Source organism: Ochlerotatus camptorhynchus, unplaced genomic scaffold (assembly GCF_037179485.1).
Source record: "Ochlerotatus camptorhynchus isolate MF236.1 unplaced genomic scaffold, CSIRO-AGI_Acam_v1.1 ptg000328l, whole genome shotgun sequence".
NCBI lineage: Eukaryota > Metazoa > Arthropoda > Insecta > Diptera > Culicidae > Ochlerotatus > Ochlerotatus camptorhynchus.
Window position 1 is genome coordinate 3,547,174 of NW_027040816.1, and position 16,886 is coordinate 3,564,059.

Consider the following 16,886-nt stretch of genomic DNA (forward strand, 5'->3'; position numbering starts at 1 on the left):
GGGAATCTGGATTTTCCAGTAATCAAAAGATCACATTTTAGTCCTTGTTACTTTTTATGACTTGATAATTGTGACAAGACTCGGGTAGTGACCACCGCACCGTTATGCATTTCTATATTGTATATTCAAATCAAAAATATTGGTTATGTTCATAGAGTTTACATAATCCTTTTCCCTTTGTCCTTCTCCTTTTCCTTTCCCTCTTCTCTTTTCAGAAAGCGAGTAATGGCGCTATAGCCATAAGCCATAAAAGGCTAGGACAATAGTTAGTGCTCATGTCCCAACCGTCAGAAGAAAATGGAGCATCACTTAACCTTTCTAGCTTTGATGCTTCCAACAACCATCCAATCATATAATTACCAAATTCGGAACGTACGGTATGAGATGTCCACGTTTCATCCATTTATTGAATTCTGAAGCATCGTGTTTAAATCTTCGATTTAAATAGGCCCGATGTTTTCTGAATCATCTTGCCCCTTAAATGCTGCACAGTAGGCCTGGCCGTTTTGATATGTGTGACGCATCTTCGATGTGAAACATATCAAATAGACAAGAAAAATGATGGAGGTATATCCATCATTTTCCAGGATGCTTTCAAGAACTGGCTGTGTTGGTGTTAGATTAGATTAGATGGGGATTCCCCTATTTGATGGGGTGGAATTCCAGAGGGAAATTACCCTAACAACATAGTTTGAATTCCAGAGGGAATTTCCGAAAAGGGCGTGGGGCCCCCAGAAACAGAGTTTCAGCTACGGAGTTTTTAATTTGGTGACCTCCTTAAAAAGGGTAGGTCTCCAAAAGGGGGTCCCTTAGTTGTTTAGTGACTGTCTAAATACTGTCATTTTATTGGAGAATTCCGTTTTCGTTGCGTTGGTCTGTATAGTTGCTGGGTGGTTGGTTGTGAGATTCAGGTTCCGAGTGTGACTGGTATGGTGGTGATGGTGAGCTAGGTGATCAGATTAGATCGAACAACCCAGCTTCCCGCAGCTAGAAGGGTTGTAATTCTGGTAGGATCGTTACCGAGAGCATCGCGGATGCTTAGCGGGATGTCGTAGTGGGTTCTTGGTGATTCGTATTTCGGACAGTGGCAGATAATGTGATCCACCGTTTGTGGAATTCGGCATAGATCACATATCCTACAGGATGGTCCGTCTCCCTTGTAATTGTGGGAGATGTTTGTATGATTTGTTCGAAGTCGGGATACTATGACCTGCTCTCGATGTAACGGTGGGTCCACCCACTTGGAGAAGAGACCTTTTAATTTTTCTGATGGCAGGAGTTTCACTGGCCGCCCAATCGCGAGCCCAACCTTCGTTGGTGATTTTTGATACCCATTTTTTTAGGTTCGGACCAGCTACAATTCGCGTGTACTGCAATGACCTGAGTTGGCTAGTTGGTCCACTTTTACGTTTCCATGGACCCCGCAGTGTCCAGGTATCCACACAAAGACTGTGTTGTTTGGCGCGTGTTCCTGTATCGCCTGGATCAAAGGGTGTTTGCTCGTATCGGCTACCACACCAGCGAAGATGGCTACACACAGAAAAATTGATTTTTGTTTCAGGGCCTAATGTATTTTGTTATTGATTCAAACATATTGTATCACTATTTCAACGAAACATATTTTTGAATCAACAAAATGGTTTTTAGAACCAACAAACAGATTATTGACTCTACAACCGGTTTGTTGATTCAAAAATATTTTTCTTTGAATTAACCGAATAATATATTTGAATCAATACCAAAAATATATTAGGCCCTGAGCCAAAAATATATCCATTTGAATTTAAAAATCATTTCTCTGTGTGTATTGGTCGTCGGGAATGGTGACTGCAATAAAGGCGGCAATGGCTTCCGCAGAGTAAATGGAGCACTGATCCGGGAGTCTATGGCATTCCGCGAGGTTTGGGTCGAAAATCCTGATTCCTACCTTTCCCTGGGCTACCAAACCATCCGAGTACCGAATGGTGTATCCTCCGTATTTTCGGTTCTGGAGTTCGAGTACCGCTTGTGCCACCGCTGAAGGATTGGCACCAGCTCTGAATTGGTGTTTGATTGTGTGGTCGGTCAGAATCTTCGGCTTGTTCCAACCTCTCGCTCCGACCCAGTAAACCGTGGATATTGGGGGGATAGTCTGGTTGGATGCTTCCCTGAGTGAATTGTTCGACTCCGTGAGGAGGGAATCTTCCTCGTCGTCTCCTGATGTCTGCTGGAAAAATGCGGTGGCTCGTTGGCAGATAGTTTTGGAGATGAAGCGATAAATCAGTCCTCCTTCGATGCAAGCAGCTATTCCGGGGGTAGCTGGCAAAAGACCCGAACAGATTCGGAGAGATTGTTGATAGACCGCCGCTAGCTTATCGATCAATCGGGGCTTGGCAACGAACGTAGCTTCGACTCCGTAGGTTTAGCGTGAGTTGATGATGGCATTCGCCACGTTCAGTTGGGATCTTCAGTTGGCATTTGGATGTCGTCCCGCTAGAGTTTTGAGCTGGTTGATACGCTGTTAGTGTGTGTCGAAGGTGAGATGTCGTTTTCCGAAACGGAATTGGGTCTTCTTTGATGCAGACTTTGGTGCTGAGGACTTGGTGTTTTATCGGACAGATAAGGGTGAATCCGCTCTTAGTAGCGGACAGCTGGAAGCCGGCCGACGAGGTCCATGTCGATACGTAGGTGATGGCCTGAATAAGCTTTCTTCGCAGTGCCTTCACCGTTTTCTTGAAAGCCATTAGGACGATGTCGTCCGCGTTCCAACTGGTAACCGCGTGAAGACATCGTTCATCCGAATGAGGAAAAGGGTAACGGCGATCTGAATTTTCCGTTTTTCCCGGTTCACTGAGGACCCTGTATAATGAGATTAGCTCGTCATATCAATTCGTTCAAAATCTGTCCGCCTCGGATACCTGCCCAAAGTCTCCTAACACCTCGCATGATAAATGGCCTATTAGCGTGCAATTAACGACTTTCCCCAAAAAAAAAAACGACGTTCAACATTCGAAACGCTGCTTAGTATAAAGAGCTGAACTATGCCGCACATTCAGCTTTCGTTAACCAAGTACGAAGATGATAAAAATAACAATCTTTATCTTGTTCGGTGCAATTGTTTCGGTTCGTTGTGAGTCTACCATACTAGAAGCCCGGCAGTTAGCCTATCCGCCATACTTTCATTCCGGTAGGGTAAGATCGTTGCAGCTGTTCAAAAGCATTTTTAATAAACCATAACAATTTCAGTCGCCTATCCATTCGGTTATGGCTGGGCTATAGCGGCCTACGTGCTGGCGGTGTTCAAGGCAGTGTTCGTGTTCAGTATGTTTGTGATTGGAACCTTCTACGAATCAGGATTCACCCGACAGAGGGATGCTAGAGAAAACGATCATCACGAGAATCTGTGGATGGATTTGATTGGTCATTTTGCAACAGCGAATGCAACGGCCGACTGTTGGCGGGAAGTGCAGTGCGAAGCGGAAGCGTACATGGTTAGTAACACGCTCTTGCGGATTCTATCTGGATTTGGTAAAGGAATAGAAAGTGATTGCAAAAGGGCCACGTCGAGGGGTGGCTGCAAAGCAATTACATTCAAAGATGTGATTTTAGGAAACTTCAAATCGATGTACGCTAAAGGTGCTTCATTGCTTAATACATTTTTACACGATCGTCTTAGCTAAGGAAAGGATTTCTTTCACTACATATCTAAAGAAAGTCCATTTACAACATAGAAATTCTCTGTTCACACTCTTGACGGACATCACCGTCGATTTGACTTGATTCTTCGTTCTCATCGTCCTGCACCACTTCCGGCACATCGCTATCTTCTTCGGCAGCCGAGGCATCGCTGTCTGTCGTCTTCAGGTAAGATTCGTAGACCTTCTCCAGAGTATCGATCCGATCCCGGTAGCCGTGATTATTGACCAGATGTTCCGCGTAGTCGGCGGGACTTTTAGTCGTTAGGACACAGTGCGGGCACATCTTTTGTCCGATTTCATTCGAGAGCATCGAATGGAGCTGCATGTGAGTGATGAAGTGGTCCAGCTCACGGTACAGTTGTTCGCATATCTCGCACCGGTATTCACCTCCCAGAGGGAGGCAGCTTTTCTCGTGCTGTTTCAGTTCCCGTGTGGAAATAAACTCCCGCGGGCAGGAGGGATTCGTACACCGGTGATAGGTGAGCTCGCCCATGTCCTTGTGCACCTTGACGACGTGTTCGGCGAAGCTGTCACTGGTTTTCATCGACAGCAAACACAGTGTGCATGCCAGGGGGCCCTTGTGGATGCGCATGTGAAGCTGAAGGGAACCGAAGGAGGTATAAAATAATAAGATTTTTCCGATGATGAACAAATCGATACATTTCCATTTTTAAAATAAAAGAACCTAATTCAAGACAACCAATGCACATGATGTCATATGTATTATCTTCATCGACTTTCCTTTCCGTTAATAACTCGGCTACACAAACGTTTCCAACTGGTTTTATTAATTAAGGTGCTACAGATAACACCTTTTATTATCGATCTGTATTGTTAATTGACTCCATCTACATGGAGTTTTCAAAAGCTGGTGCACTGGAAATTAATTTTTTTAGAGACTCGCCAAGAGTTTTGAAGGTATGATGTCTTTAGCAAAGTCGAATAAAATGTGGACCCTAAATTCAGGTCAAAACTTTCGTAGATGGCCAAGGATAAGATTTTAAGGGCAAGAAAGTCATACGAAGCAAGAGTGCGCCCTCAATGTTGCGAATGGCTTCTTTATCGAGACAGAAGATATACAATTTTGCGAAAATACATAAACGGACGTTAGGAATAGACATGCGGTATTGCAAGAAGAAACTCAAATAAGGAAAACATATAGGAAAATTGAAGACGCAAAGAAGTAAAGTGTAAAATTACACAGGAAATGATTGCGGCGACACTAGAATTCCTACTTACCAGCAGTTCCGGCCAGGTGCTCTCGACCTTGCCGCAGTGGAAGCAAACGTGCACCGTCCGCGATAGTTTTTGATTCTCGGTGGTATACTGGGGATGTGATACCAGATTGTGTTCCTCCAGTTGTTTGCAGCTGGAAAATCGTACCGAGCAAGTGACGCACTTGAAATAGTAGTTCTCAGCTGGATTCTTGTGTATTTGCATGTGATTGACCAGGGCGAATGCCGAATGGACCTGCGTTGGACAGATCGGACAGGTGAGATGCTCTAACTTGGAGTGGGTCAACAAATGCGGCATCATGTCCCGATGAACCCGGAACCGGGTCGGACAGTATCGGCATTGATGGGGGAAATTCGGTTGCTTCGGGTGTCTCTTCCGGTGCTTCAAGAACGATACCATCGAAAAGAATTTACCATAACACTCCAAACAATGGTGCATGGAATTTTTCGTTGATAGGAAACCCCTCACGTTTCGTGGCATGTATGGAGATGTGGCAATCGGAATCGATTTTGAAACCTTCTTCTTAACCTTTTTCGGTTTTGCCTTTGGCCTAGGCGGCGCATGATAAGCATGTTCAGCGATATGATATGGCGCGTTGCAATCCTCTCCTTCATCCGCTGTATCCGTTTCTGACGTTGAATGTTTCCGATGTCTTCTTCGTTGAGTTCCGTCTCGGATTTGAACCATTGGTTCCACAAGGTCTTCGTCCGTTTCATAATCATCCTTCATCGGAAAAGGCATCCCCATAATTGGATCGTCATCAAGATGAACCGTCTGATCATCGTCCGGTTCGATGTCCAGTTCTTCTTCCTTGATTTCAATCTCCTGGTACAGATAATCGTGATTCGAATCGTCGCAGTCTTCCCGGTCGATGCCGATCAGTTCGCCATCGTTTTCATTAACCTCATCCTGTCTAATTTCTTCGAAAAGTTGTTCATCTACAAAATCGATATCATCGACTAGGTGTTGCGCTTCAGGAGACTGCTGTTCCTGTTCGAGTTCTGCAACTGGTTCTGTCGAAGCTTCCACATATGGCTCTTGTTCTTCATAAGCTTCTGCAACTGGTTCAATCAGAGCTTCCACCGCTGATTCTTGCTGATCCACTGCTGATTCTAATTCTTCTGCTGGAGTTTCCGTGGCCGGTTCCAGATGCTCTGCAGCGTCGAGGACTGCCTCTGCAGCAGTCAAAGCATCCAGAACTAGTTCTGAACTTCCTGGTTCCTCCGGAACGTAGGCTGCAAAGTTATGGGTCAGTAGTAAGAGTAAGCCAATTTTGTACATAGCCATGACTTACCTTCCTCGGTTTCCACTACTTCTTCCCTGTGTTCTTCATCAGATCCGTCTACCAACGGTTCCATTTCGTCGTTGGAGTCCATCCCAATACTTTGTTTTTCGGAAATTTAAGCGAAATCAAGACGATAAAACTGTTGCCGCCGAAGAAAGCTGTAGCTTTTTTTCTGTTTTCAAAACAAGCGAACTATCATCGTTTGACAAGTTCAACCCGTCAAATGACGTTTTCTTCTGCTCTCGGGAAAAGTCTTGGCAGGGATGCCAGATACTCGTCTAATTCACGGAATCTTTTACAGTCCAAATTCGCTGGTTGGGCTTTTAATACACTCAAAAAATATTGAAAGCTAAATAGTATAAAAGTTACGCCATTACGGGCATCTTTAGCGGTGATCTGATCAAGATCCAAATTTATGTCACATTTGAACCAGCTAAAATTAAAAAGATCAAGCCAAAATAGATCAAACTGTGTGCGAACGCACCGGTTGGTCTATTTTTGGCCGTTCTATTTCATACGTTAAACCCCGACTCAAAACCAACTCATTGACGAGTGCACGGATGGATTTGAGTTCACTCACTCGACAAAAAGTGACACAACAGTGGGGCCCTGTTTACTAAAAATGAACCCATGAATAGTGCTCGCGTAACATTTGAAAAGGGCCGTGAAAAACAGGTTGCCGGGGATCTGTTTGAAGTCGGCCTACACATATGTTTCGTCGTCCATGATGCAGCATTCAACTTTCGTCAGCATGTTGAGGTACAACTTCCTGGCACGGGTTTTGGCGGACTTGTTCTGCTTCTCGTCGCGATTAGGGGCCTTTTGTACCTTGAACGTTCGAAGCCCAGCCTTAGTTTTGGCCTTCTGGACAAAACTTCGGCTTAGGTGCAGCTTCTTAGCCACATCCCTAACGGAGGCGTTCGGATTTCGGTTGAAGGCCCCAACTACGCGGTTGTGATTTTTGGTGTTGTACGGAATACTTTTTCCTTCACTTCTGGGCTTCCGATCGGTGGTCAACCGTTCATCGAACCGCTTAATCACTCGCGACACCGTGGAATTCGCGATTCCCAACGTTTTAGCGATGGAACGATGCGAGAGATCCTTGTTCTCGTGATGAATGCGCAAGATTTTATCACGCACGAGCTGTTCTTTCGACTCCATTTCCGCGAGTTTTGATCACAGGACTTTGAAACTTGCAGGATGTAAATAATGCACTATGAACTAAATCCACCCAAATTTTCATTAAATTCTACCTAATGGTTAAAAAGTTAGAGCAATTTCATCGTGGACACCCTTTAAAGTCAAAAGCATGTTTAATTCAACAATATATAATTTGGGTAAACGATTTTTAGCGTACCCTGCATTTTTTCCTTCTTGTTTACATTCGGAAAAAAATTGCCCCAGCTTTGACAATCAACTGATAACGGCCCGCAACAAAACCGATGTCATGGATGCGGAAACCCACCTCCTAGGTAAGTATCTTAACAAAGGGAAACGAAAATCCGAAATGGATTTTGAATCTATTCCGGATCCCCTGATAAAGTAATTTCTTCCTGTTTGCTTCGAGCTTTTCTCTTTGATCTTCTCTCCTGCCACAAGCAGATCCGAAACATCCTCCTCATTTGCACTTGCCTTGTGTTCTTGCTCTTTCCGTAATAGCTCCAACTTTTTCCGCTCATTTTCCATTCGCTTCGAAACTTCAGTAAGCTTTATCATAATCACACAATCCTGACTCGACTGATTAATTTTTTAGATCAACTTCTTACTAAAATCAGTGCTGCATTCATCCTCCTTTCTTACCGAACTCAACGGTTTCTCCTCATCATCATCTTCTTCCGATTCCTGCATTTCCAATCCTACATTAAATTTTCAATAAAACTGAATTCGGGATCTTCTTGCAGATCGTTTTTTTTTTCATCTCTTGACAATCCATTTTTCTGCTTTATCCTACATTTAAAATTAAGTATGTTTCTTTCAAACATAAGAGCATGTTTAAAATAAACATATTTATTTTTGTTCGCATAGTTGTCAAACCAAACAAAAATATTCACGTTTATTTTCAATACGAATATTTTTAAAATAAATGTAACATTATTTTTATTTTAAACATTTATATTACATGACTTCAAACATGGAATATGTTTGAAATAAACCTTGTTTATTTTTGTGGCCAGAAAAAACTGAGTTTACGTTTAAATCTACCTCAAATATTTTTGTTTCAACGATATTTTTTCCTGCGTGCCAACAAACTCTGTAGGTTTCTTATGGCTTGTTTACGTTTGGAACCAGTTATCCCAGTTATGCGAGGTAGGCGACGATTGTTCGTATTTGACAGCCACCTCCCCCCTTCTTCACACCCTGATTTCGTGGTCAGCCATGTTTTAATCTCGTGCGCATTCGTACACGGTTTTTATCCGGCAATTACCGTGAAATTGACCTCCGATGGCTGTCTCCGGGATTGATGTGCGGCTTTAACAAAAAGCCTTGAACTGCTCGTCCTCCTGCTCCTCGTGCTTCACAGTGAAATAATAACAAAAACCCTCACAAAAACCTGTATTAATTGAAATTTGTCTGGTATGTTGTTGCGTGTTGGGTTTTGGCTCAAGTCAGAAACTGGATAATTCCCTGGGGGGTACCCGGAACATACCATGTGGCCAATGTGGATCTGGACACTATATTTGACTTAAACTGATCTTGTTTTTCAATTTTTGTGAGATTTTATGTGTCAAATCACAGGGTTTGGACCATATAAAACTAGTCACTTCCCTAGGGGTTCCTGAAAGATGTCTGGAAGTAAGAAAGGTGGTCCTGGGTACATTATTTGACTTCCATTGATCGTTGTTTTGAAATCTAATGTGATTTTCTATGTGGCGCATGATGGGTTTTGGATTAAATCAGAAACTGGTCATTTCCTTGGAGGTGCCCGGAACATATCCGATAGGGGTCAACGTGATTCTGTGCACTATATTTGACTAACATTGATATTGCTTTTGAAATCTAATGTGATTTGATGTGTCACATGATGAGTTTTGGACCAAATCAGAAACAGGCCACTTCCCTGGGAGTTTCCAGAACATGCCCGGAAAATCCTGCAGAACAGAAGCGTCCGGATGTTTCCCTTGTAATCTTTTCGCAGCTGCAACGACAGGGCCGGCAGCAACAGCAGCACCGATAGCGCGATAGAGCTGGAACTACACCAATGTCAACAGCACGTTTCTTAGAAAATCGAGGAACTAAATCGGTTTGATTTGCAGAAAAAACCCCAACAACGAGACAAATCAAAACAAAATCTCGAGTGCGACAACTGTCAAACTAGTTTGGAACAGTGCTTGCCTTGATCCAAATTCAGTTCAAAATAGACCGAGAATTATACTGGTAAAAAAATTACATTTTACAACTAGTCTAAAACAAAATATAGACCACCAGTGCAAGGGCTCGGTCTGGGTCTGTTCCAAAATGTTAGACCAAACCAACCAATTGCATTGCCGCTAAAGATGCCCTAACTCTCCGTGCCGACGCAAAGGTCGGTATAAAGGGAGAGAATGCAAACTTAGTATACAAATGATTTATGTCTGCCATAGTATAAAAATCAAAATATACTTGCAATGCATATATACGGTTTATTCGAGAGAATTTATTTATTGCTTCTCTATTTTATTTATGGTAAATATTATTGTTTTCAAATAAAAATAAAAATTGTCTCAGGAAGGTTATTTTTTTTTTCCAGGCTCATTTGCCGTAGCTTTGCGGAGCCGATATTCATTGTTTGGATGACAAAATTTCTTAAAACTAACGTTAGTAAAGCGGGGGCCGATTACTCGCGGCTATCTCGAGGTTAGGGGTAACAAATTGTAACAAATGGATGGCAGGGTAGGGATTGAGAACACAAGGTTTGGAGAGCAATGTGCTTTTTATCTCGAACTAAGCGACCAACTGACGAAAAAGACAAACATGGGGGTACACCGATGGGCAGCTAACAACTTGGGGGAACACAAGATGACACTAAATACTAAATCCTCAGATCGATCCGTTTTAAAAACACATAAATTAAATTAAAATATTCGAGATCTCGGCTCGCCAAAATGTCTCAGATGCGGATAACTCGGATCTAGCAACACAATGTAGGGTGCATGACCAAAGCACGTGGTCGATATCGTGATAGCCACTACCACAAGCGCACAAATTGCTGCCTGCGAGCCCGATTCGGAAGAAATGCGAGTCTAACGAGTAGTGATTGGACATGAGCCTCTATATGACACGTATAAAGTCACGGCTCATGTCCAATCCTTTGAACCATGGCTTGTTCGACACCTGTGGGAGAATAGAATGTAACCATCTTCCCAGATCACTCTCATTCCATTTTTGTTGCCAGTTGGTGAGGACGTGCTGACGGGTAATTGAGAAAAATTCCGCAAAGGCGATTTGTCGATCAAAAATATCGCCTTCCATAGCGCCCACCTTAGCTAGCGAGTCCGCTTTCTCATTACCCGGAATTGAGCAATGAGATGGGACCCAAGCTAAGGTGATAGTATAGGAGCAGTTAGATAAAGTACTCAATTTTGCTCGGATTTCGGTCAGGAAATACGAGGAGTGCTTCATCGGCCTCATTGATCGAATAGCCTCCAACGAGCTAAGGCTATCAGTAAAAATAAAATAGTGATCAGATGGTAGTGAGGCAATTTGCTCTACTGCGTAAAATATGGCTGCTAGTTCCGCAACGTATACGGAACAGGGTTTTTGCAGTTGATATGAGGCGCTATGAAATTCGTTGAATACTCCAAATCCAGTGGAAGCGTTTATAGTTGACCCATCTGTGAAAAAACTCTTATTGTTACTAACATGGTGGTACTTGTTTGCAAAAATTAAGGGAACAACCATCGATCGATGGTGATCTGGTATTCCACGGATTTCTTGCAACATGGTCAGATCAAAATTTACAGAGGAACTATAAAAGTCTTGGAGGCAAACACGAGAGGAATTGAATGAAGAAGGGCCAATCTCCAGCGTCATGTACTCGTAATAGAGACTCATGAATCTTGTTTGAGGATTTCTGTCGAGCAGCTTCTCAAAGTTTTCTATTACTAATGGGTTCATTACTTCACAACGGATAAGAAACCGGAAGGACAGTTCCGCGAAACGATCTGTCAGTGGGAGAACACCCGCGAGTACTTCGAGGCTCATCGTATGCGTCGAGTGCATACAGCCAAGCGCGATTCGGAGGCAACGGTATTGAACCCGTTGCAGCTTCAGGATATGTGTTTTCGCCGCGGATTGAAAGCAGAAGCTTCCGTACTCTAGAACCGACAAGATGGTTGTTGGGTACAACCTGATCAGATCTTCCGGGTGTGCTCCCCACCAAGTTCCAGTGATTGTACGAAGAAAATTGATTCTTTGTTGGCATTTTTGTTTCACATACGCAATATGTTTTCCCCATGTGCTTTTGGAATCGAACTCAAAGTATATCTTTCAAGTATTTAGGTGTCTGGCTAAATACTTGAAAGATATACTTTGAGTGATTGTTCTACCCTTTAGTTGAAGCTGTAACTGTGCAGGATGATGCTTCCTAGAAAAAACAACCAACTCAGTTTTCTCCGGAGAGAATTCGATACCCAGCTTCATAGCCCAAGTAGACAAATTGTCTAAGGTATCTTGCAATGGTCCTTGCAGGTCCGGTGCACTTGGCCCTATAACGGACACAACCCCGTCATCTGCAAGCTGCCTTAGCGAGCAATTTTAATCAAGACAACCATCAATGTCTTTTACATAAAAATTATAAAGAACCGGGCTTAAACATGAACCCTGGGGGAGACCCATGTAACTAATTCGTGAAGTTGTCGAGTTTCCATGAGAAAAGCTCATATATTTCTCAGACAACAAGTTGCTCAAATAGTTGTTCATAATTGGTGAAAGCCCACTATCGTGGAGTTTATCCGAAAGGACATCGATACAAACAGAATCAAAAGCCCCCTTAATGTCCAAGAAAACTGAACCCATTTGCTGTTTTTGCGCATAGGCCAGTTGAATTTCAGTTGAAAGCAACGCAAGACAGTCGCTCGTTCCTTTGCCTCTCCGAAATCCAAATTGCGTATCTGAAAGTAAACCATTCGACTCGACCCATTTGTCTAGACGAAAAAGAATCATTTTCTCCAACAATTTCCGTATACAGGACAGCATCGCGATGGGACGGTACGAGTTATAATCCGACGCGGGTTTACCGGGTTTTCGAATGGCGATAACTCTTACTTGCCTCCAGTCATCCGGAACAATGTTGTGCTCCAGAAATTGATTGAATAAGTTCAACAAGCGTCTCTTCGCGACATCTGGGAGATTTTTAAGCAAGTTGAACTTGATTCTATCCATTCCTGGAGCTGAATTGTTACATGAAAAGAGAGCAAGTGAGAATTCCACCATCGAAAACGGGGAATCTATTTCGTTATTACCCGACGGACGATCACGAACGTTGGTTTGAACCGACACCGAATCCGGGCAAACTTTCCGCGCGAAGCTGAATATCCAACTGTCCGAGTACTCCTTGTCTTCGTTAATCGGTGATGACGCGTTTCGCATTCTCCTGCCGACATTCCAGAGTGTTCTCATGGAAGTCTCTCGCGACAAACCATCGACGAACCGACGCCAGTAACCGCGTTTTTTTGCTTTAATTAAGTCCTTAAAAGTTTTCTCGAGGTCGGTGTACCGCTCGAAATCCCCGACCTTGCCGTGTTTGCGGAACCGTTTAAACGCGGCGGACTTCTCGCTGTTCGCGTCGGTGCAATCCTTATCCCACCACGGGGTGGGAGGTCGCTTGCGGACGGAAATACCCGGAACACGTTTCGTCTGTGCTCGCAGCGCAGAATCGATGATAAGACGCGCGAGAAAGGAGTACTCGTCCAGCGGAGGAAGTACGTCTACCGATTGGCTGGCATCAAGAACCGCGGTCGCGAATTTTCGCCAGTCAATGTTTTTTGTAAGATCGTACGCGATGTCGACCGAACGAGTAGAAGATGAACCATTGGTAATAGAAATTTTGATTGGCAAATGGTCACTACCGTAGGGATCTTGAATTACTTTCCACGAGCAATCCAACGATAGTGAACTCGAACAAAGTGAGAGGTCTAATCTGCTTATTTTTGCTGGAGGTTTGGCTACTCGTGTTGCTTCCCCGGTGTTCAGAATTGTCATTTTGAAGAAGTCGCACATGTCGTATATCATGGTTGAGCGGTTGTCGTCGTACAGTTCCCCCCAGCCTGTACCGTGAGAGTTAAAATCTCCCAAGATCAACCGTGGCTCCGGCATAGCCGTGCAGATATCCGAGAAACTTTGACGAGAAATCGCAGTTCGCGGTGGAAGATATACTGAGGCAATACTGAGGCATTTACCTCGAATATTAACCTGACATGCAACAACTTCAATGCCTGTCACCGAAGGCAGATCGATTCTGTAGAAGGAATGGAGCTTGTTGATCCCCAGAAGCACCCCTCCATACGAATCTGCGCGGTCAAGGCGAATAATGTTGAAATCGTGGAAAGCAAGATCGTTGTCTGAAGAGAGCCATGTTTCACAAAGGGCAAATGCATCAGAAAGTGAGTTGTTAACTAAAAATTTAAATGTGTCAAGTTTTGGCATAAGACTTCTACAGTTCCACTGAAGAACAGAGATCATATCCCCGACCTCATTCGGAGAATTATCCATCGAAAGATATGATCGATGCAAGGAAGGACCACCTAGAAGCTAGTTGCTTCAAAAGAGTTTTCACCATTGGCAGCACTAAATTAATAATGCTCCTCGTTGAGTCAGAGACATTGAATATACTGAAGAAGCTATCCACAATACCAGAAAACGTGAACATGGGGGCATGTTCTTGCTGATTATTCAGCTGCTTTTCTGGCCGAAAAACTGGGACATCTGGGGTTTTAGATGATCCTGGAAGTGACGGAAAGTTCTTGTCATAATTACAAGGTTTAAAACCCGGTGGAATGGGTTTCGGTGTATTTCCGTTACCTCTTGAATTTTCCAAGGTGGAAGGGTGGTCCGTACGAGTGGCCTTACGAGGCTTTTCGGTGGTGTGTTGTTTTGCTCGTTTTCTCGTATTGCCTTTAAAGACAAACGGACTACCCTCACCGCCCTCTGAGTCAGAGTCTAGATCATCAACTGGCAAAATGGAGAACGTGTTACTGTTTTTTGGTGTGGTCTGAGAAGATGAAGCGGTATTCTTCAAGAGTTCTGCTAGTGTTCTCTTGGAGCGAGCTTGCAGAGACCGCTTAAGTTTTTCTCCCTGCTGTTTATACCTCGGGCAGTCAGTCAGGGTATGTAGGCTTTCCTTGCAGTACATGCATTTTTGAGGAGCACCGCAAGGGCCCTCTTGATGTTGCTCGCCACACTGATCGCAGCGTGGTTTGTTCGAGCAGTAGTCCGATGTATGACCAAGTTGTTTACATTTCGAGCAGTTCATTACCCGAGGTACAAACAGGCGTACAGGCAGCCGAACCTTGCCAATAGCGACGTAGTGAGGTAACGCTGAACCCGAAAACGTCACACGAAACGAGTTTGACAAGGAATAAGTTTTTTTGGAGCCTACTACGGATACTGACTGCATTTGAAGGCAGTCCAATATCTTCACCTTCGGCAGAGCACGGTTTTTAAAGATTCCGAAGGAATCGGGACCCAAGAAATCATCACTAGTCAAACTCGCTTCGGTGACCACTCCTTCAATTTCTACCTCACTACTGGGTATGTAGACTCGGTATTCCAATGAAAAAAGCTCGCACGCAACAATTTGGTTAGCCTGCTTCCGGTCATCAACGGTAACGCGCAGTTTTATTGGTGTTACCTTGAAAATATCGGTAACGGCCGAAAAATGTGTTGTTAGATCCTTAGAGATCCTCGGAATGTTCAAAGGTTTTTGTTTGGGCCGGAAAAAAACAACCCATGGGCCTTTCGAGGCTTCTGGGTAAGCCTTTAGGCGGGGGAGCGCAGAGGTTTTTGGGGGCAATGGTGTGGGGGGTGCAGGTGGACGAGGAGGAGATGGTGGGGGAGAGGGTTGTGGGCGATACCTTTTCTTGGGATATGCTCCAGTATTTTTGCTGGAGAGCGAGTCAACTGGAACGTCAAGGGTTTCCATTTCCACAACTTCCTCGAGACTTTCGTGTGAGGTGGAATTAAGAGTTTCGTCGTCTGAGATGGAAAGCGACCATCCCCCGCCTTTATCATTTTCATCCATTGCGGTTAAATATCGCCGCAATGGTGTTTTTTGTAAAAAAATTTACAAATAATTGCAGTAATTTCAAATAATATCAAAAAAAAATATATATATATATATAGTTTCACTCTACTAACGAGTAATACATGCAAAGAAAAAAAAAATCAAAAAAAAAAAAAATAAAAAAAAAATAATGATTATATACTATTTACAGAGTTTTGGATCACCCTAAGTAATACAAAAATAATAATAAAAAAAAAATCAAGAAAAAAAAATCAAGCGAAAAAAAAAATTGGATTTTTGGATCACCCTAATTAAACACCAATCTAATATTGGACCAGGGAAACAAGGAAGATGCTATACTGGCGAGAACAATACAAACGACACGATTTATACCTAACGCACTGAGGCGGCAGCAGACTGGAGAGATATAATTGTTTGATCCAACGGCTGCAGAGTCAATAACCTCGATGCTGGTGTGCCTCGGTCGACTCGGTAGGCAATATGACGCTCTTTCGTTGTTGCTATCGATGGGGTGATGTACCGATAGTGGTGATGATTTTGTTGATGATGTTGCGATGATGCTGGGTTAAAGCTGGACCGTAATGAAAGCACTCGGCATATCATTAACGGCTTCCTCACTCGCGCACTAGTCGTCTAAACACTATGCCAATTAACTTTGGCGAGAAAAAACCCTCGCGTGGGGAAAAACTCAAAACTAAATGATAGTGTCGTACAACGAGACCGATGCGACTTGATCGGCTCAGCGTGCGAGACGGAATGGGGAAGGTTATTTAATTATTTAATTTTTAATGAATATTATATAAAAAAAAATACTTACAATTTCGATGTTCATTAGGATGAACTCGTGCTCACGCAGTCTTAGCTGCCCAGCAGATCACAGACTCAATCACAGGCGCAGTTGAAATCCGCCGGGACGAAGCTCCGAAGAGAATCCAGATGTTCTTTTTCTTATCATTTTAGTAAACACTGATCGAATTCCACTCCGTTATTCGGACTTAGTATAATTTTGACGAAAATTTTAATCGAACCAATGTATAAATTTTGAAAAACCATAAAATGCATAAAATTTAATATATATTCGTTTTGTAATATTTTTAGCGTACTTGTGCTGCTTTTTAGTAAGGCCTCCGTTGGTTGGGCCATGACCCAAATAAAAAGCAACTGGATGTCAAAATCTCATGTCAAATTGGATTTGACAATCGATCATAAATTCTTCCAGGGGGTAAGCATATGCGGTTAGGACTGCAAATCATATGTAATGAATGTTAACGTTTGGTATTTGCTCGAAACATTTGAGTTTCATTTAAAATTCTAGAAGAAAACAAAAACAAAAATTGTGTACTTAGTGATTTGCTTTTTCCACTCTGCTTCAAGCAACTTGCTTCAATCCGCTTTTTGTGAAATCTTTTCAACAAAGGATGCGCACACCCCTCAACAAATTTTAGCCTTCTGTCAGTTGGCCCAACTA

General features: G+C 43.2%; 3 protein-coding genes across 3 annotated transcripts in view; 2 read left to right on the forward strand and 1 right to left on the reverse strand.

Moving 5' to 3' along the window:
* The window catches only part of LOC135708141 (BOS complex subunit NOMO1), a 546,399-nt gene that overhangs the window by 64,458 nt on the left and 465,055 nt on the right, over nucleotides 1–16,886 (forward strand). The gene's annotated exons all lie outside the window — the stretch shown is intronic.
* On the forward strand, nucleotides 3,058–3,659 carry LOC135708239 (uncharacterized). The gene is made up of 2 exons (XM_065230236.1): nucleotides 3,058–3,166; nucleotides 3,226–3,659. Exons 1-2 carry the CDS (start codon nucleotides 3,058–3,060, stop codon nucleotides 3,657–3,659), a joined length of 543 nt encoding a protein of 180 aa, XP_065086308.1.
* Nucleotides 3,606–6,352, reverse strand: LOC135708157 (zinc finger Y-chromosomal protein-like). The gene is made up of 3 exons (XM_065230154.1): nucleotides 6,208–6,352; nucleotides 4,917–6,148; nucleotides 3,606–4,275 (listed from the first exon to the last, which is right to left on the reverse strand). Exons 1-3 carry the CDS (start codon nucleotides 6,287–6,289, stop codon nucleotides 3,700–3,702), a joined length of 1,890 nt encoding a protein of 629 aa, XP_065086226.1. The 5' UTR covers nucleotides 6,290–6,352; the 3' UTR covers nucleotides 3,606–3,699.

Coding starts and splice junctions, on each gene's coding strand:
- LOC135708157 (XM_065230154.1), bottom strand. CDS start 6,289: ATGGACTCCAACGACGAAATGGAACCGTTGGTAGACGGATCTGATGAA. Junction 6,149..6,207: donor AGTAGTGGAAACCGAGGAAG/GTAAGTCATGGC, acceptor ATAACTTTGCAG/CCTACGTTCCGGAGGAACCA. Junction 4,276..4,916: donor GCACCTGGCCGGAACTGCTG/GTAAGTAGGAAT, acceptor GGTTCCCTTCAG/CTTCACATGCGCATCCACAA.
- LOC135708239 (XM_065230236.1), top strand. CDS start 3,058: ATGATAAAAATAACAATCTTTATCTTGTTCGGTGCAATTGTTTCGGTT. Junction 3,167..3,225: donor TCCGCCATACTTTCATTCCG/GTAGGGTAAGAT, acceptor TAACAATTTCAG/TCGCCTATCCATTCGGTTAT.